The sequence below is a fragment of the Microcaecilia unicolor genome, chromosome 7 (genome assembly GCF_901765095.1).
Source record: "Microcaecilia unicolor chromosome 7, aMicUni1.1, whole genome shotgun sequence".
Taxonomy (NCBI): Eukaryota; Metazoa; Chordata; class Amphibia; order Gymnophiona; family Siphonopidae; genus Microcaecilia; species Microcaecilia unicolor.
Genome location: NC_044037.1, coordinates 235365866 through 235387610, shown reverse-complemented (window position 1 = coordinate 235387610; position 21745 = coordinate 235365866). Strand labels below are relative to the sequence as shown.

The 21745-nt window shown below is 45.5% G+C and overlaps 1 protein-coding gene across 11 annotated transcripts in view; it reads left to right on the top strand.

Moving 5' to 3' along the window:
• LOC115474020 (sodium channel protein type 2 subunit alpha-like) overlaps positions 1 to 21745 on the top strand; it is a 183215-nt gene that overhangs the window by 149968 nt on the left and 11502 nt on the right. For all 11 annotated transcript variants that reach the window (XM_030209301.1, XM_030209297.1, XM_030209294.1 and 8 more), the window contains 2 exons: positions 3503 to 3640; positions 19242 to 19346. In XM_030209301.1, the coding sequence (XP_030065161.1) occupies positions 3503 to 3640; positions 19242 to 19346 (243 nt within the window). The remainder of the gene's footprint in view (positions 1 to 3502; positions 3641 to 19241; positions 19347 to 21745) is intronic.

The following is a 21745-nucleotide window of genomic DNA, read 5'->3' as shown; positions in this document are numbered from 1 at the left end:
AGACTGCCCTTAAAGCGTAAATTAGCGCATGTTGACTGCCAAACCACTGTGGGAGCAATTAGCTTGCTTGTACAGTAACAGTTAGTGCATGTTAATTCACACATTAACTGCCTTATGCAGTTTAGTATAAAGGCCCCTTAGGTGCTTGCTGCTGAAAATCAGTTCTAAGCTTCTTACTCCCCCCCCCCCCCCCCCCCCCCAACCAACCTCCACACACACATCTTAAATCCACCCATGCATCCACCCACTTTTTACGCTTCTAGATTTTAGAGTTTAGTGAAATGTTGAGCCTAAATTTCAACCTTAGTAAATTTTCAGAGGCCAATTTAGGGGCCTAAGGGGCTCATTTTCGAAAGAGAAAAACATCTAAAAAGTGGCATAAAACAGCATTTGGATGTTATTTCTCGCAAAAATGTCCAAATCAGTATTTTCAAAACCTATTTTTAGATATTTTTCTATGCTGTTTGTCTGCAGTGTGTCCAATTCTCAAGGGGGTATGTTGGGGGCATATTAAGGGCAGGATTTGTGTGTTCCTAAGACTTGGACATTTTTCAGCCATAATGGAACAAAACAAAACCGTCCAGGACTAAAACTAAGATGTTTTGAGCTAGACCTGTATTTATAACAAATAAGACACAAAAAGGTGCCCTAAATGACCAGATGACCACTGTAAGGAATCAGGGATGACCTCTCCTTATTCCCACTAACCCCCATCCCACCTCCCAAAAATGTGATTAAAAACATTACTTGCCAGCCTCAGATGTTAGACTAGCATGCAGGTTCCTGGGGTAGACTAGTGTTGGGTGCAGTGCACTGCAGACAGGTGGACTCAGGCCCATACCTCCCTCTACCTGTTACACTTGTGGTGGAAACTATGAGCCCTCCAAAATTCACCAGAAACCCACTGTACCCACATATAAGTGCCCCCTTCACCCATAAGGGCTATTGTAATGGTGTAAAGTTGGGGATAGTAGGTTTTGGGTGGGTTTGGGGGGGCTCAGCAGACAAGATAAGGGAGCAATGGTGAAGTTTGTACCTGGGAGCATTTATTTTAAGTCCACTGCAGTGCCCCCTAGGGTGCCCCATTGCTCTCCTGAGATGTCTGTGTGGCCAGTCTACTAAAAATGCTGGCTCCTCCTACATTCCAATGGCTTGATTTTGTTTGTTTTTCATTTGGCTGTTTTTTTTTCTTTTTTGAAAATGGACCAAAAAGATAAATACACAGAACACAAAAACATCTAGCAAACATCCATTTTTGAAAAAAAAAAAAAAAGACGTTTTTCTGGTTTGAAAATGGCTATATTCCCCACTTGAATTTTGGACATTTTTAACAAAGCATCCAAAGATGGACTTAGCCGTCATATCGAAAATGCCTTTCCAAGTCTCAAAGTCTGAAACATAAACCCTTTGAATGGCAGCCTCTTTGTTACCTACAACCCTGTTTGATATGGAACATCTTCATGAAGAGCGGTTGAATGCATGCTGTACATTTACTCTACTTCAGAGAATATCATGGGTAACAAAACTGTGCCTAAGCAAGTTGACCCACAAATTCCTAAACAACAGCATTTTGCCTGGTACCTTTGCATTAATACATTTTGAACATGTAAAAAATACAACAATCATATGCAGACCTCTTGTCACCAGCTATTCTTGTCTGCATCTTCTGATTATTATTTTTAACAGACTACTTGTTATAATTTGTCAACTATGGTCTAAATAAAAATATATAGTAAGATTTTCTGTTTTGTGCTCCTGTCTCTACCTCTTTGTCTGTGTATTTATTTTTATTTTTTTCTGATATTTTATCTTTTTCTATCTTTCCCACTTTTTGGGGTTCCATTCACACTGTCTAGTTATATTTTCACTTCTTTTTTCACTCAGTTTCTTTCTACCTCTATTTCTGTCTCCTATTGCTTTATCCCACTCAATATAGCCAGTTCTCTGGCACGCCCTTCCCTAACCTTTTAGCTTCCCTCCAGCCGCTCTCCATATCTACTTGCATGTACCGCAGGCAGAATCAGTTTAGCCCTTCCACCAGTTTCCTCGTCTTGTTCCCCTTCCTCTTCTTTCCTTCTGCTTCCTGTTTCAGTCTTTTTCACTTTACTTCTTATTCTCTTCTTTTTCTTTTTCAATTTTCTTCTCCCACGTTTTGTCACCTGGCTATCTGACAGATCTTCTTTTGCATCCCAGGTCTGATCTTCAGTGCTGTTGCAGCAGTCTTTCTCCCTTCCCTTCTTCTCCTGCCTCTTCACTTTCCTTAGAGTTTAGTCATTGGTTTGCTCCCCAGCTGTCATTGTGGCTGTTGAGCAATGATATTTTGCCCCAATCCCTAAATAGAATCAATTTAGCTTCTTCCCTGTCAAAGTCAAGAATTCAAAGAAGCCTCAGAACCAGCTGTAGGAGCAGCAGACAGCAGCTGCAGCTGAGTGTGTTCTTTCAGGTGATGTATCTTCTTTGTCAAAAAGGCCATGCAATTTCAGCTTTCGTTACATGAAGGGTACTGCGCGCTTTCTTGATGTGCACAGTACCAGTAGGCAGTGAATTGTTAACAGTATTGACACAATAATGTGCACATCATTAAACCCACCATTGTAAAGAGCAATAGTGGTACTAACTTTGACTGTCCAAAGAGATATTTTTTGGGATTGATTTTTCTTTAAAACCAGACTACCTTCTCATCTTAGAATTAAGTTACAACACTTTTCTACGATTATGGAATCATTGGCCTATCAACTAGCTATGTTTTTGTGACTAGAGGACTTCTATTTCCATTTCTATTAATTTTGCACATTTTTGAAAGTAAAATATTTTGGCTCCTTTTTGTAGTGTTTTCTTTAGAAATGTAAGTTTTTTCAATTATTATATTAAGCATTCAAGTAAAATATGACTTTTCATGATAATCAACAAAGAGCAACAAATAAGTTTGTTTCTAGATGGGTCTTCCAAAGCACGCTCATGTTCAGGTTATTTAAATATACAATAAAAGATAATATAAAAATGACTAAATAGGGGATCCTTTTACAAAGCAGCGGTAAATCTACCACCAACCCAACATGGGTGCCAGCAGTTCTTCCGACCCCAGTGTGTGCCATTTCCTACGCTAGGGAAAATCAGCTATAATTTTTTAGCACAGTGCTAACCCAGCGGTAATCGGGAAGTGCAGCATGCTACTCGGTTACCATTGGGTTAGTCAGGGAGCCCTTACCGCCATCTCAGTGGGGCAGTAAAAGCTCCCCCCTGCATGGCCATGCGGTATGAGTAACCTTACTGCATGGCCATGTCTGTTGTTCAGCATTTTTACCTGCTGTGGTAGAAAGGTCCTCAGTGCATGGCAAAAACAGCCCCCGCTGCTAGCACAGGGCCCTTTTTACTACAACTTGGTAAAAGGACCCCTAGGTTGACAAGTACTTTTTTTCTCCATTTTATCATAAATTGATCAAAATGTATATTATAGACGAATACTGTTACTGATTCTCTAACCTGGCAACATTTTGTGCAGTTACATTCCCAGCCCAAGTATGAAGAAAACCTGTACATGTATATCTACTTTGTAATCTTCATCATCTTTGGATCATTCTTCACCTTGAACCTCTTCATTGGTGTCATCATCGATAACTTCAACCAGCAAAAAAAAAAGATAAGTATTTTATGGGCATGTTTTCTAATTTTAGTAGTGAATTCAGTTTACAAGATGCTTGAGTTTCTATATTGTAATTTATTACTTTTATAAATATGTTAAGTAGATGCTTCACAAAACTAATTGTAAGTTATATGAAAGCCCAACAGATGGTCTGACTACCATTTCTACAGTTTGTTCACTGTTTTATTAATTTCTTCAGATCAATTTTCAACCATCAGAAAACCATGTAAATGTATATGTCTTGTGTTTAAGGTTATGTGTAACTTTAAACATATCACTTATACTATTTGCTCAAGAACCCCACCCGGCTCTTACTTTCTGTCCCTGAATGAGGCCATGGGAAAGAATAACTCAGACACAAATTACCAAAAAATGTCAAAATCTTTTGGGAGCAAAGTTACAGCATTCACTTAAACTCAGTGAAAAGGCACCTGACTGGCTCAGTTTGCTAAGCATGTTTGCCCTTTTAGTAGAAAAGCATTAAGTCATAGATTAACAGGTCAACTGTTTTACATCATAGATTATAAGACACAAGCTATGGATAATATTCTGTTATCATCAGCAGGTCATTGGAGAATCAGGGCAAAGTTCAACAATAACTTCAACAATTCCAGTAAAGTCTCTGTCTGTTATAAGATTTATACAAATGAGGAACCCTGTTCGTAGCCAACCCACATCATTCCTGTGTGATCTGAGGGTCCGGGGGTATGTAAGCTAAGGGTATATATTATTCTCAGCAGGGCCGGTCTTAAGCATAGGGCCCCGCGTGGCGCGCCTCAGTCAGCCTCTTCCTGGCTGCAAGGATCTTCATTTTCCTTTTAACTTTACCCTCCGTCGCCGCCTCGCCGGAATCCGAGCGTCACTGAAAGCACTCCTCCTCTCCCGAGTCCCCCCGACGTCTCTAGCAGAACGCAGCAGAACTGGAGCTCTTCCTGATTCGTTCATTCTCAGTGTCCCGTTCTGCTAGAGAGTGGAACTCGGGAGAGGAGGAGCGCTTTTAGTGACGCTTGGATTCCGGCAATGGAGGCGGGTAAAGTTTAAAAAAAAACGAAGAGCCATCCTTGGTTGGGGGTGAAAAAGAGGGCGCCAGGAGGAGGAAGTGACGTCACCAAGCAGCATGGACGCTTGAGCTGAGAGCTCCGGTGGCCTCGCGGCGAAAATAGCTACAATCGCAACTTAAAACAGCGCTGGAGAGCTAAAATCAGCAGCAGCATTAAACGGTGTAACGGTGCCACGATAGCGTATGAATCATCGTCGGACAGCAGCTGATCTTTCACGGTTCGCATTCGCGGGAAGCGCGACAACGCCAAAAAACAAAATGGCGGACGCACGAAAAGTGAAAGAAATGGCGAATACTGAGAAGCTTAAAACACAGGAGCTTCCGGGGGAACAACAAGCAGCCATAGACCCAACAGAGGAGGAGCAACCAGGCCTGCAAGTATGGCTACAAAACATAAGCGCGGACCTCAAAGCGCTACGCACAGAGGTGGCAAAGTTGGGCACTGATCTGCGAAGCGAGATCAGGGAGCTGGGAGTACGGCTGGAAGACACAGAGGCGCAAGTAGAAGCGCACAGCGAGGCTCTGAGTTCGCTAGATCAAAACTTCACTGAAATGCGGGGCGATCAACAACTGCTATTCGACAAAATAGAGGATTTGGAGAATCGAGGCCGCCGTAGCAATTTGAGATTTCGAGGCTTACCTGAAACACCGCACTACCAAGATAGTGAGCAAGTAGTTCAACAAATAGTACAAGAACTGTTTACTAAGAATGGGGCCGTGATGGATAATGAGGCAGTTCAGCTGGAAAGAGCACACCGGGCACTGGGACCGATAAGAGGTAATAAACCCAAAGATATCATAGCCTGCTTTACAAGCTATAAACTAAAAGAACAAATATTGAAGCTGGCGCGGCAAACCCAGGACTTCAAATGGGACTCTTACACTATTGAGATTTACCAAGATCTGGCAGCGGCGACGCTCCGACGGAGAGGGGATTTGAGACCCTTTACGAGACACCTCAGAGAACTTAAAATTCAATACAGGTGGAGGCACCCGTTTGCCCTGGTATTTTACAAAGATGGGAAAATGCACCAAGTTCGATCAATCGCAGAAGCCAGAGAAATCTGTCCAGAAACGGCTGAACTAGAGAAGAGGCAGGAGACAGGCCCAGGGGAAAGACCCAGCACCCGAACCTTCCCGCCGAAATGGCAGCGGGCGGGGAAAGGCCCGAAAAGACTACAACGCCAGCATTCTGCATCACAGATCACTTGATGAGACACAAGACAAGTTACAGGGAAAGCTAATAATTTTAAAGTTGCGGTTGAAGTTGAAGTTGATTATGTGGAACAGCACCTCAGCACTGGACATGAGGTAGTTGGAAATATGGTTTTGCGGCGAGGCCCCCGAGGAAGCACCAGCTGTTCCTTCCTCTGAATAGGCACCTACAAGGGTTGTAAGTGATGCCTAGATTGTATGGGGAGAGGGTGGGAGGGGGGAGGGGGAATGTTGGGGGGGGGGGGGGATAGATGGAAATGAAAGCAAACTTTGTATGTTACAAGTAATAGACAAGATACATGAAGCTGGCCAAAATAACAGTAAGGTAGAGGGGCGGAAGATCACACATTAAGAGGTAATGGGGGATGTTAAATGTATGCTGCTTAATGTCAGGGGGCTGAATATACCCAGAAAACGACAACTATTGTTTCGGGAGCTAAAGCGACTTGGGGTAGACATAGGATTGGTACAGGAGACCCACTTAAAACCTAGATATGAATACTTATGCACCAACAAGAAATACCCCATCATCCATTTTGCCTCGAGTACAGACAATACAAAAAGCAGGGGGGTTCTGGTGGCATTTAGTAGTGGCAAGCCCTGGGAGATAAAAAAGGTCATAAAAGATAAAGAAGGGAGATATCTGTTGATAGTACTTACACTAGGGGGGAGAACTTACACACTGGTGAATGTATACTGCCCCAACACAAACCAAGGGGACTTTCTTCAAAAAGTAGACCAAGTTCTAACTAGACATATTGAGGGATCCTTGTTGATGGGAGGAGACTTTAATCTTACTTTACACCCTCTGCTAGATAACACAACCCATAAGGCAAGCTATGCCAAACAAGATAGGCGAAAATTCCATGAGTTCATAACACGGTGGCAGCTTATAGACTACTGGCGAAAAGATAACCCTTCTCAACGAGCATACACATACTACTCCATGGTACACCAGTCCTCTTCTAGAATAGACATATGGCTGGGGGATGCCTCCTTGTTGGGATCAGTGGGAGAGCAATCTATACTTCCTCATACCTGGTCGGATCACTCACCGGTGATACTCACAGTTAAGGGGCTAGACCCTAATAAAAAGATACGACAGTGGCGCCTTGATGACGCCCTGTTGGCGGACCCATCTAACATATCCCAGATAGAAATGAAAATTCAGGAATATATCCAATTTAACGATAACGGGGAGGTCTCCCCAATAGTGCTCTGGGAGGGATTTAAAGCGGTTATGAGAGGGCACTTGATAGCCTTACGATCAAAGAGATGGAAGGAGAGATGTGCCAAAGAAACTGAATTGCGTCAACAGCTTAAGCAGACTGAGCAATTGCTCCAAGAGGGGGAAGATCGGAATCCACTGAAACTTAGGGGACAGGCACATAGCATTCGCACACAAATACAGGATTTAGAGCTAGCGGACGTGGCAGAAAAACTACAGCGGGTGCGTCAATTATATTTTGAATTTGGGAACAAGCCTAGTAGACTATTGGCTCATAAATTGGCACAACACACTAGCCGAAACACGATAAGTGGCCTTAGAGATGCAGGGGGAGCGATACATAATGAACCAGAATTTCTAGAAGCAGCTTTTAGCAGATACTATCAGCACTTATACAGCACCGAGGGGAGCAGCGAAATAGAAGAAATCAAGGCCTATCTAGCGAGTGTGGACCTCCCACGGCTCCCAGACATGGCAAATCAAGCACTAGGAAAACCCATAACACAAGAAGAGATAGAACAAACGATCAAGGGGTTATCTCTGCACAAAGCTCCGGGACCAGACGGGTACACAAACAAATTTTATAAAACGTTTAGGAAACACCTGGCCCCACTCTTGATGCGGGTGTTTAACTCATTGGATGAAACTACAGGCCTCCCACCAACGTGGAACTTGGCTACGATTACGGTTCTTCATAAACAGGGCAAGGACCCCCAGCTGTGCAGCTCCTACAGACCTATCTCACTGTTAGGAGTAGATTATAAAATATTTTCCAAAATTATGGCCACTAGGCTGCAGGGATATCTACCACAGCTTATACATGAAGACCAGGCAGGTTTTGTTCATGAGCGACAGACATTTGATAATATAAGAAGGACCCTGCAGGTCATCCAGGGGGCCCGAACACTTCAATCACCCTTATGTATATTATCCCTAGACGCGGAGAAGGCCTTTGACCGGGTCAGCTGGCCATTTCTCTTCGCAGTACTAGAAGAGGCTGGCGTGGGAGGGCGTTTTGCGGAGTGGTTACATCTAATATATAAGGCTCCCAGTGCGGCAGTGAGGGTTAATGGTACATTGACCAGTCCTTTTCCTCTATATAGAGGCACCAGACAGGGGTGTGCATTATCGCCCCTGCTGTTCGCTCTAGTAATGGAACCATTGGCAATCAGGATACGAGCACACCAGGGAATAAGAGGCCTCATAGGAGGGGGTGTTGAAACAAAGATATTACTCTTTGCGGATGACATCCTGCTACTATTGAAGGATCCCCTGACTGCATTCCCAGCCCTGGAGGATGAAATACAGACATATGGAACATTATCAGGCTTCAAGATTAATTTTGAAAAATCTGAGGCGCTTGATATAAATCTACCTAAAACCGCTCTAGATATATTGAGAAAACAATTCCCATATAGATGGGCAACTAAATATGTCAGATATCTGGGGGTCAATGTGCCACGCCAGGTGGAAGAAATATTTGAATATAACTTTCCGGGTAAGGTGCGGGAACTCTTCCGGGAACTAGAACGATGGGAGGGACTGACAATATCTTGGGTGGGTAGAATCAACGCAATAAAGATGATAATACTCCCAAAATTGCTGTACTTGTTCACGGCCCTTCCAATCGAAATACCAGATGCCTTCTTCCGGGGTCTACAGGGCAGAATATTCTCCTTTATCTGGAAAAAAAGACCGCCCCGGGTAAGGCGAGAAATGATGTACCAATTCCGAGAGGGGGGGGCATGGGAGTCCCATCATTCCAAGAGTACTACACTGCAGCCCACTTACGAATCTTAGCAATTTGGTCCCAGAACTCAGGGAAAATCTGGATAGACATAGAACAAAGTTGGCTGGAGCCATACCCACTTAGGGCCATACCATGGTTACCAAAACACACTTTGCGAGGCCTGATTAAGAAAAGTCCCCCTCTTTTACAGGGGCCGTTAAAAATCTGGTATAAGGTCAGAGAACAATTTTTCCCTGAACGAAAATATTTCAAGCATACATATCTTAGATACGCCCCCCAGTTTGGCTCAGGAACTTTAAACACTGTGTACAAGGAATGGGAGGAAATGGGATTGTATGCTTTGGGACAAATGTGTGAAGAGGGCGAGATCCCATCGTACTCGCAGTTATGTCAGGAACATGGGCTTTCCCCCATACAGGCCTTTCATTACCACCAGGTACAGAACTTTATTAAATGCAAAGCGAGAGAAGAACTTGAGTTGGCCGAGACACAATTAGAAAAAGGAATGACAAGTGGGGGGAACAAGGGAGGTATATCTAGAATATATAAAGCCCTCTTGGCCCGTGAAAACCCAGTAGAACAATATACACAAAAATGGGAGATAGCAATAGGGACTATGTATGATTCAACACAATGGAAAAGGGCGCTTAAATCTCTACTTAGAGTATCAATCTCTAGCGCTATGGTAGAAAATGGGCATAAGATCTTATATGGTTGGTACCACACCCCAAGTCGCTTGGTCAGGATGTTTGGGTCGGGCTCCTCCCAATGCTGGCGGGAATGTGGAAGTGAGGGTGATATGTACCATATATGGTGGTCATGTGTACATGCACAGAGATATTGGAAGACAATTGTGGACTATTTAAATTTAGTGACTGCTGCACATTATCAGCTGAAGGCAGAATGTTGCCTACTTCACTTCAAACCACCGGCAATTCCACCACATGTGCATAAGTTTGCCACACAGGTGTTCGTGGCAGGTAAATTAGTGCTGGCGGTGTCATGGAAGAAACCTAGCCTGCCTGACATTTTGGTGGTACAGGAAAAGCTGAAATACATACAATTGATGTCTAAGCTCACAGCGATGAACAATGGAAGATTGGCCCAACACCAAAAGATATGGGAATCCTATCTTACCTGGTCGGCAGCATCAGTGAACATACAAGGACAAAGAGACTGCTGATAAGGGAAGCAGGGGGGGGGGGGGAGGGGGGGAGGGGAGGGGGGGAGATGGGGATTAGCAAAATGATGTTAATAGCTGAAGAGCAATGGAAATGTAATACGCAATCATTCCAAAAATTATTCACTTTGTGACAAGTACCAGATTAATGTTGATGTTATGAGGTTATGGAAAAACTATAAATAAAAAACTAAAAAAAAAAGAAAAAGAGGGCGCCAGGACGGGCAGGCAGTTGAATGTGGGAGCAGGAGGGTAAGGGAGAGAGGACCTGGACATGGATGGCAGGGCTCAGGGAGAGAGGATAATGGCTGGATAGGGATGATGAATGGAGGGGGCACACACACGCACTTTGGTCAGAGGCAACTCAGTGTAATCAACCTGTATTTATTTATTTATTCATTTGTACCTCACATTTTCCAACCAGAGTTGCAGTTCAATGTGGTTTACATTTACATTAGTTACATGTACATGAATGGCCCCCAAGGTTTCTTTCCAGTAGCTCAGCATGAATGACAGGCTTGGACTACTGCCTCATCCTGTTCAGGACACTGTAGATAATATCAAATCACAGAAAAAGGTTTTTTTTTTTAATCATAGATTTAACATTAGAATGTGTTCCTGAATGCAGATTTACAGTCAAAGAATAAAACATCTGTTTCTCACAGTCCTTCTGCAGTGGGTCTGCATTAGCAAAGCGTTCTTTCAAATTTTCTAAGTGCAGTCGATGGATTCTTAGAGTACAAAGGTACAAATATATTGCGGTAAATTCACCTAAAGCTGCCGCTTTTGTTGTTTGTTCTGCAAACTGACTAATAGGATCCTTGTCCCTTGTGTAAGCAGCAACGTGAGCTGGGCACTTGATACTATTTGATTTATGCCATACCTCTTGAAGCCATTCAGGGATGTCTCTTTAGTGTCACCACTCCCACCTTATGGAATTCCTTGCCACTAACACTATGACTAAAAACTTCTCATTCCACTTTTAAGACAGAATTTTAAAAACTTTTTATTTCATGATGCATACCAGAATGCTTAACAATCCCTAAGAACAGATCTTCCCTGGAGGGCGGGCATCAGGCCACCGCAGAAATGCCACTTTAACTCTGAACTGTGCGCCCTCTCTTCTTTCTATCCTCTCTTCTCTTTCTTTATCATTTCTCCCTCTCTTTTTCCTATCAAATTTGTAGTATTAGTAACTATTGTAAAGCCTAGATAGTACACTCATAGGCGGTATATCAAGAAATAAATAAACTTGATCCATGCTGGAGCAACACTTAAATCTTTAATAAACAATAACCAACAAATCTTTCTCCCAACAGACTTCATTGTGTTACACTTTTTCCCTGTCACTAGGAGTAGGATGCAGGCATTAAACTGTAACCTTAAACTTAAAAGCAGGGACATAAAAGCAAACAAAGGGTTAATGTAAGATACCATTTCATATCTAGAACAGCAACACTGTAAATCAACTTTCGGTACTGCTCATCACTTGTACTCATAAGGAAAACTTCAGGTAAAACAAATAGTATGAATTATCAAAGCTAGTTTAGACTGATATCCAATACTAGCCATTACATATTTCAAACAAAAGACATTTAAGTCAGTTCAGTGTGGACCCTCCCCCTCCCTTTTTCTGATTGCTTGATGCGTCAAGGAAGAGAAAACGTCAAGAAAATATAGCAAACTTTAAATTAATGCTATAACATTCAAGGTAAAATTATGTATCATACCTGATAATTTTCTTTCCATTAATCATAGCTGATCAATCCATAGACTGGTGGGTTGTGTCCATCTACCAGCAGGTGGAGATAGAGAGCAAACTTTTGCCTCCCTATATGTGGTCATGTGCTGCCGGAAACTCCTCAGTATGTCGATATCAAAGCTCCATCCGCAGGACTCAGCACTTAGAGAATTACACCCACGAAGGGACACTCTGCCCAGCTCACCACCACCGAAATGGGGGAGGGGAATTAACCCAGCTCATCCCCACACAAGTGGGGGAGGGGAATCCGTCCAGCTCATCCCCGCGGAGCGGGGGAGGGACACCACACCCGCCGATGCGGGGGGATCTGGCTTATCCTGCAACCGCAACCGCGGGAGGAGCTGACTGACCCTAACACCGCCGAAGCGGGAGGGGTACAAACCTGCCCTACAGCCGCACGAAGCGGGAGGGAGTGCCGGCAGAATTTAAATCTCAATCCAGCCCCGTAAAACGGAGGGGAGAGGAATGCAGCAGCTCACTGTAACACAAACTCGTCTCAACTCTTGAAGAATCCAAGTGAAAAAACTTGAACACGAAGTCTTTCTGAAGTAACTGAAGACTAAACTTGAACCTGAAATGCAACCAGAATAAAAACAGTACAGATATCTGGGAGGGGCTATGGATTGATCAGCTATGATTAATGGAAAGAAAATTATCAGGTATGATACATAATTTTACCTTCCATATCATCAAGCTGATCAATCCATAGACTGGTGGGATGTACCGAAGCAGTACTCACCCAGGGCGGGACATTGAAATCCCTGACCTCAACACTGAAGCTCCAAACCGGGCCTCCGCCCGTGCAGCCACAGTCAAGCGGTAATGCTTGGAGAATGTATGAGCCGAAGCCCAAGTTGCCGCCTTGCATATCTCTTCCAAGGAGACGGACCCGGCCTCTGCCATCGAGGCCGCCTGAGCTCTAGTGGAGTGAGCCTTCAGCTGGATAGGCGGCACCTTCCCCGCGGCCACATAAGCCGCTGCAATGGCTTCCTTGACCCATCTTGCCACTGTAGGCTTAGCAGCCTGCAGACCCTTACGAGGACCTGCAAACAGGACAAACAGATGATCCGATTTCCGGAACTCATTGGTCACTTCCAAGTATCTGATGATGACTCGTCTCACATCCAGATATTTAAGAGCAGAGTACTCCTCTGGGTAGTCCTCCCTACGAAAGGAAGGGAGACAGAGCTGCTGATTCACATGGAAGCGAGAAACAATCTTGGGCAGGAAGGAAGGCACTGTGCGAATAGTCACTCCTGCCTCAGTGAACTGCAGAAAGGGCTCTCGACATGAGAGCGCCTGGAGCTCGGAAACTCTTCTGGCTGAAGTGATAGCCACCAAAAAGACTGCTTTCAACGTCAGGTCTTTCAGAGATGCCCTCGCCAAGGGTTCAAAAGGCGGCTTCTGCAATGCTCTTAGCACCAGGTTGAGATTCCACGCAGGCACCACTGAGTGCAGAGGAGGGCGCAGGTGATTAACTCCCTTGAGAAAGCGCACCACATCTGGCTGCGAAGCCAGGGAAGCACCCTTCAGGCGGCCCTGAAGCAAGCCAGAGCCGCTACCTGGACTTTAAGGGAACTGAGCGACAGGCCTTTCTCCAGACCTTCTTGCAGGAACGCCAACACTGAAGAAATTGGAGCAGTGAAGGGAGAAAGTGAGCCTGCTTCACACCACGCTGCAAATATACGCCAAACCCTGGCGTAAGCAGTAGAAGTAGAGCGCTTCCTCGCTCTCAGCATAGTGGCGATGACCTTGTCTGAGAAGCCCTTCTTTCTCAGACGCTGCCGCTCAATAGCCAGGCCGTAAGACCAAAGGGGGAGGGATCCTCCATCACCACGGGACCCTGATGTAACAGGCCCTGCTCCACTGGCAGCCGCAGAGGATCGTCGACTGAGAGCCTGATCAAGTCCGCATACCAGGGACGTCTGGGCCAATCCGGACCCACCAGGATTACCCTACCGGGATGCTTTGCCACCCGGTCTAGCACCCTGCCCAACATGGGCCAGGGCGGGAACACATAGAGAAGCTCTTGAGTCGGCCACTGTTGGAGAAGAGCATCTACTCCCAGGGATCGAGGGTCCCGTCCTCTGCTGAAAAAGCGCGGCACTTGGCAATTGGCCGATGACGCCATCAGGCTCGGCTGGCCCCAGCGCTTCGTGATGTCCAAGAACGCCTGAGCAGATAGCTGCCACTCTCCGGGCTCCAAGGTATGGCGACTGAGAAAGTCCGCCTTGACATTCATGACTCCGGCAATGTGGGCCGCTGACAGCTGCTCCAGGTTCGCTTCTGCCCACTGGCATAGATTCATAGCCTCCTTGGCTAGAGGGGCGCTCTTGGTACCTCCCTGGCGGTTGACATAGGCCACAGCCGTGGCATTGTCCGACAGGACCCGTACCGGCTTCAACACCAGTACCGGGATGAACTCCAAAAGCGCCAACCGAATGGCTCTGAGTTCCAGGAGGTTGATAGACCACTTTGCCTCTGCAGGAGACCAAAGCCCCTGCGCTGTCCTTCCCAGCAGTGGGCTCCCCAGCCCGACAAAGAGGCGTCCGTCGTGACGACAATCCACTCCGGGGTCACCAGAGGCATTCCCGCAGACAACTTGTCTGTCTGCATCCACCAGCTCAGCGCCTTGCGCACTGCTGGGTCCAAGGGAAGGCGCACAGCATAATCCTCCGACATCGGAGTCCAGCGCTGCAGCAGAGATTGTTGTAGTGGTCTCATATGAGCCCTGGCCCAGGGCACTACTTCCATCGTGGCCGTCATAGAGCCCAACAGCTGCACATAGTCCCAAGCCAGAAGAGGAGAGGCTACTAGGAACTGGTCCACCTGAGCCTGAAGCTTGACAATCCGATTGTCTGGCAGGAACACTCTGCCCACTTGGGTGTCGAATCAAACTCCCAGATACTCCAGGGACTGAGTCGGGCGCAGCTGGCTTTTCTCCCAGTTGATGATCCATCCCAGGGAGCTCAAAAGAGCAACTACCCGGTCCACAGCTTTGCCGCACTCTGCATAAGAGGGGGCTCGGATCAACCAGTCGTCCAGATAAGGATGGACTTGTACTCCTTCCTTTCGCAGGAAGGCCGCGATGACCACCATTACTTTGGAAAAGGTCCGCGGAGCAGTAGCCAACCCGAACGGGAGGGCTCTGAACTGGAAGTGTCGGCCCAGGACTGCAAAACGCAGAAAGCGTTGATGAGGAGGCCAGATGGGAATATGCAAGTACGCTTCCTTGATGTCCAAGGATGCCAGGTACTCCCCTGCCTTCACTGCCGCTATAACAGAGCGGAGAGTCTCCATGCGAAAGTGCCGCACTTTCAAGGCCCGATTGACCCCTTTGAGGTCGAGGATAGGCCGGACAGAACCTCCTTTCTTTGGCACCACAAAGTAAATGGACTAACGCCCCTTGCCAAGCTGACTTTCTGGCACCGGAACGACCGCACCCAGGCGGATCAGATTGTCCAAAGTCTGCTGCACTGCCACAGCTTTGACCGGAGACTTGCAGGGAGAGAGTACAAACCCGTCTCTTAAGGGTCGGCAGAACTCTAGCTTGTAGCCATCTCTGATGACTTCCAGCACCCAAGCGTCTGAAGTTACCCTGGTCCACTCGCCCAGAAACGAGGACAGCCGTCCTCCAATCTGCACTGGGGCGTGGACCAAGGCCCCGTCATTGGGTACGAGACCCTGGGGGAGGACCGGAGGGAGCACCTCCGGGACGGCGGTCTCTGCGAAAGGAATGCTGCTTGGGGGAGAAATTCCTCTTGAAGGAAGAGGGGGCAGAGGAACCCGACCTGCCCGGGCGGTACCGACGGGCTTCCTGAAACCGTCCTCTGGAGGTACCGGGACGAGTACTAGCCCGAGCCCTGACCTCTGGTAACTTCTTGCCCTTAGACGTGCCGAGATCGGTCACGATTTTGTCCAGCTCGACCCCAAAGAGCAGCTTGCCTTTGAAAGGCAATCTAGCCAGGCGGGATTTAGAGGCGTGGTCAGCAGACCAATGTTTCAGCCAAAGCCACCGCCGCGCAGAGATTGTCTGAGCCATGCCTTTAGCTGAGGCCCTCAAGACATCATACAGCAAGTCTGCCAAATAGGCTAAGCCCGATTCCAGGGCCGGCCAATCAGCCCTCAAGGAATGATCCGAGGGGGAAGACCGCTGCACCATAGTCAGGCACGCCCTGGCCACATAGGAGCCGCAAACTGAGGCCTGCAAACTTAAAGCAGCCGCCTCAAAGGACGACCTTAAGGCCGCCTCCAATCTTCTGTCTTGGGCGTCCTTTAGGGCCGTGCCACCTTCCACCGGCAACGCCGTTTTCTTAGTCACCGCAGTGATTAACGAATCCATGGTAGGCCACAGATAGGCCTCACGCTCACTTTCAGTCAAAGGATAGAGGCGGGACATAGCCCTAGCCACTTTAAGGCTCGCTTCAGGGACATCCCATTGAGCCGAAATTAAGGTGTGCATGGCATCATGCACGTGGAAGGTTCTAGGCAGGCGCTTCGTCCCCAGCATAATGGCAGAGCCAACAGGGGCTGAGGGAGAGACGTCCTTCGGAGAGGAAATCTTCAAAGTGTCCATGGCCTGTATCAACAGGTTGGGCAAATCCTCTGAGCTAAAAAGCCGCGCTGCAGAGGGGTCATCCGCTCCATCCGAGCGGGGATCCGTCTCCTCCAAGGAATCCGCAAAGGACCGTTGGGAGAACTCAGATACGCTGCCCTCATCTACATCGGAGGAGACAAAGTCCTCCAAGGCCTGGGAATCAACCCGAGGGCGTTTACCTCTGGAAACCTCAACCTCTTTACCAGACGAGGGAGCAGGGGCAGCGTTTTGCATAAGGAAGGCCTGATGCAGCAGCAAAACAAACTCGGGGGAGAAACCCCCCAGACTGTGCACTTCCGCAGCCTGGGCTACAGCCCTAGACGCACCCTCAACCGGCGCTCGCAAGAGCGGGGGAGAGACATGCTGCGCATCCAAAATGGCGTCCGGCGCGACACTCCGCGAAGGAGCCGCGCGGGAAGAACGGCGCTTAACTTTAGCCGCTTTTGTGCCGTCGCCCAAATTAAGGGCGTTCATGGCATTAATGTCTCCAACCTCAAGGGCGGCCCAAGAAGAAGCCGTCCGAGCCACGTGGTCGGCCAAGATGGCGGAGGCGAGGAGCGGGGGATGGGCGTTTATGGCGGGAAAAACCGCCACGCCGGAGGAAGAACCGGGACATTCATCGGTCATGAAACTGTCACCCAACAAGGGCGAATCAGGCTTTAAGACCCCCGCATCCCCTCTAGAAGCGCTCAAGCGATCCGGGGAGCGACTCTTTGCGCCCTCGCCCTCCGACGCCATATGCCACGAGGAGAAGAATCGGGGAACCCCCTGCCCGCTATAAAAAGGTAAAAATTACCTGCCGCTCCGAGCTGTAACGACCTGGTGTCCCAGTGAGTAGCTGCAATAGACGTTTAAATAAACGTCGAAATAAACGCCTTTAAGGACGTTCAAAATTTTTTTTTTTTTTTTTTAACGGAGCCAGCGGGAGGGGGGAGAAAAGGAGGGACCTGGCACCACCAGGTTTGCACTTGCTCAAAAGAGCCCTCAACCCCAGGCACTCAACAAAACCTAAGAATTAGGCTTGGAGGCCTAGCCAGAGCTGCTGCTGTGTGTGACCACCACCTGCTGAGATAGAGAACATACTGAGGAGTTTCCGGCAGCACATGACCACATATAGGGAGGCAAAAGTTTGCTCTCTATCTCCACCTGCTGGTAGATGGACACAACCCACCAGTCTATGGATTGATCAGCTTGATGATATGGAATGACAGTTACAATTACCTAAACCCAAAATGTTCTTATTTATTTATGGTAAAGACAGAGATCAAAAGAGTTCCTTAAATCTGCTCCAGGTGAGATCATTCACTCACAGCACAGACAAGGCAGTTTAAAATTGGGGAAGGAGCATAGATTAGACAGTACTAAAAATAATTAAAACTGTGCCACATTCCATTCAGTAAGTAAATGGAAAAATACAATTTCAAGTTGCACACTCTAGTTATTGAGAGACAGAAGATACCCTTTTTTAAAAATTAATTTTCTGATTAGAGCAACCTCTGTAATGTCACTTCTCTCTATAGTTTCCGTATGCCTCAAAAATCAGACAAAAAGAGTAAGCACAAGTACATTTCTCAGAAATATAGGAAGCTGACATTATTTAAAGCAGGAGAAAACTCAACCCTGTGATACATTCCTTTAACAGGCAGATTCAAGAAAATACACACTATTGAGTTAACACAAAATCACACTCGAATACAGTTTGTTCCAAACAGTGGCTTGGATGTTTAAATTATTCACAGATATTCAGCGCCACTCTCCAGATAGTGATCAGCGCTGAATATCGAAGAACAGTGGTGAGTGCCACCTTGTTATGGATAGCGCTGATTTTCAAACTGCTATCCAGATAACTAACCAGATAAAGTGAGGACAGCAATATTTCTGTACTAATTTTATCTAACTAGTTATTCGGATGATGGTCTGACTATTACCTCTGTCTGGCTATCTGCCAGCTCTGCCTTCACTCTGTCCGCATACCACACCAAGGCAGTCTATAAAGATATTCAACAGCAGTATACAGATAGTGCCACTGAATATTCATGGCCAGCACACCTGGTAAGGGAATATTCAAATAACAGCAGTAGTTCTCTAGATATTTCCCTTTCAATATAGACCCAAGGGGCTCCTTTTATTAAACTGCACTAATGATTAGCACGCACTAACCCCCGGATTCTGTATAGCGCGCCTAGAGATCTGTGCCGAAATATGCACGGATTCTATAACATTGCACGTAAGAATTTAGGTGCACAAGTCGCTAAGCGTATTCTGTAATGATGTGCACTGAACTTCTAACATATGTAGGCAAAAAGGGGTGTGATTATGGGTGGAGAAATGGGTGTTTCATGGGCGTTCTGAATTTACACGCCTAGTTATAGAATATGGCAGTGTGCCTAAATTTATGTGCTGGGATTTATGCCACGTTTTCATTGTTGTAAATGGATGCACGTAGATTTAGGCGCTGAAATATCAACTAAGCATATTCTATAATTGGCACCTAAATCTAGGCACCAATTATAGAATACGCTTAGTCAGCACAGATTTCAGCGCTGGTTTTTTTAGGCACCATATATAGAATCTCCCCATAAATGCTAAGAAGCCCAAAGGAATAAAATGGGTTTCTTAGCATTTTGCATTCGCTAGTTGTTAGTGTGTGTTAAATCTGTTAGCGCACCTTAGTAAAAGGAGCCGATAGGTTGTATGCCGTGGCTGCTGTGCTAAACTCCACTAATTTATTTTATGATGAACAGGTAAGGAACACTTTGCTGAAATTATACAGTAGTTGTAACCAATTTTGATTTTATTTCTTCACTTTGGAGGTCAAGACATCTTTATGACAGAAGAACAAAAGAAATATTACAACGCAATGAAAAAACTGGGGTCCAAGAAACCACAGAAACCAATACCTCGACCACTGGTAATAAAAATGTGTCTGCTATGTAATTTTTTAAAACCCTGTTTCTATATTTCAGTCACTGGAGAGTTTGAAATAGTGTTTCCAAATTATATATGACCTCTTACTACATTTGTGGAACTGATTTTTTTACTTCGTATTTTTTAAAATTCCAGTTCAGATATTTTGCACTAGTACATAAGATTTTCTTGCTGGAAAAGCCTGATTTTGGGCAATATTTTAAATTATGTTTGCTGACTGAAGCCATTGATAAGCGGTCATATAAAATATTTGAATCCAGTCCTAAACATACCAAGCTGATTGGTTCAATATAGGCTCTCAAGTTAGTCACTAAGGGCCCTGTTTACTAAGGTGCATCAGCATTTTAATGTGCCTACAATTAGCGCGTGCTTTAACTGTGTAGTCGTCTATAAGGATATTGTAGATGCATACACAGTTAACACGCATACATGGTTGACATGCATTAAAGATGCTAACGCGCATATAACGCTGCTTAGTAAACAGGACCCTAAAGATGTGTGCCTATATTCAGAGAGCAGAGGTGCCTAAAATCCTTTTCTGAATATAGACTCCTAACTTTAACTTGATGTGATTCTAATTTGATGTAATCACTGGAGGCAGGACATTAAAGGGCTCATTTTCGAAATAGGAAAACATCGAAAAAGCAGCACAAAGCTATTTTCGAAACCCATTTTAAGACGATTTTCTATGCAGTTCATCTGCAGTATATCTAAATCACAAGAGGGCGTATCAGGGGGGCAGGTAGGGGGCAGGATTTGGGCATTCCCAAAAATTGGACGTTTTTATGCCATAATGGAACAAAGCAAAAATGTCCAGAGCTAAAAGTTAGACATTCTGGTCTAGACCTGTTTCAATCGTGACTAAGTCACAAAAAGGTGCCGTAAATGACCAGATGACCACTGGAGGAATTAAGACATGACCCCCACTTACTACCCAAGTGATCACTGACTCCTACCCTCTTTGGACTAAACAGGAGAAGGCTCCCTCGCCGGAGCCCCCTTTTTTGCGCTATAGCGAAATCAATGCAAGTCACCCAGGCTTTTTTAAGGCATTTACAACCTCAATTCTGTACGATCGCCATATTTACAAATTTGACCCCTGAGGCAGGCGCCTTTTGGGCGCCGAAACACGGCCCGTGTCGGGTCTTTGGCTAATAAAGTACTCCTGTTGTCCCATTCTTGAAGGCCCAGTGTTGCTTTTTTCTTTTGGTTTCTCTGATTGTATACTGTATTACCCTCTCTGTCTGTACTACTGTACTAATGAAACAGTACATGCCATCCTCTATGACAGCTTCAAGTGTTATGACCAGAACTATTAGAGCAGCAAACAGGTCTCTGGAGTAGCCTAGTGGTCAGTGCACTGTAGAGAAGAGGACCCAGGCCCATATCCCACTCTATTACACTTGTGGTGGAAAGTGTGAGGCCTCCCAAACTCATCAATAACCTACTGTAACCACATATAGGTGACACCTGCAGATATATGGGCTATTGAAGTGGTGTACAGTTAGGTAAAGAAGGTTTTTGGTGGGATTTGGTGGACTCACCATACAATATAAGAGGGCAGCAGTGAGATGTGTACCTGGAACCTTTTATGTGAAATCCACTGCAGCACCCCCTAGAGTGCCCCACTGCTCTGCTGGGATGTCTGTGGTAGTAGTCTACTAAGAATGCTGTCCCATCACACGTCCCAATGTCTTGTTTTTGTGTGTTTTTTCCTTTGATTTTTTTTTTTCCAAAAATGGTCACAAAAGTAAAATGCACTGAGCACAAAACATCTAGGAAATGACCATTTTCAAAACAAAAAGATAAGATGTTTTTTTGTGATTTGAAAATGGCCATGTTCACCATTTGATTTTTGGAAGTTTTCAGGAAAATGTCCAAAATCAGATTTAGATGTCATATCGAAAATACCCCTTCACATAAAATACTGCAGTAGCATACAGTTTTAAAAAGGGAGATGATAATAAAATGAGGAAATTAATTAGAAAAAAAACTAAATTAAGGGCATCTAGAAAAAGTACTTATGCATTTTGATTTTGCAATGACAATATACTCATTTTAAGCTAGACATTAGAATGAGAGGACAATTGTGCTTATCTCTGTGGTGTTTAATACCACCTCCAAAATTTTTTAATAGTTTTTTCATTTAGCTCCTTGATTGCATTTTCCTTTAAATCCAGTTTTGCAAAATCCAGCACTTGATATCTACATGCATAGGATGGAAAAATCCACACTTATGTACTCAAAACCCCTAGTGATGCTAGGTTTTTTCCTTTGAATTTGTTCCTTTATAAATGAAAAGCAGATGCAAAAAGAAAATATATGAGAAAACAGAAACTGTAGCAAATATGATGTAAAGCATTCATAAGGGAAGCAAAAAAA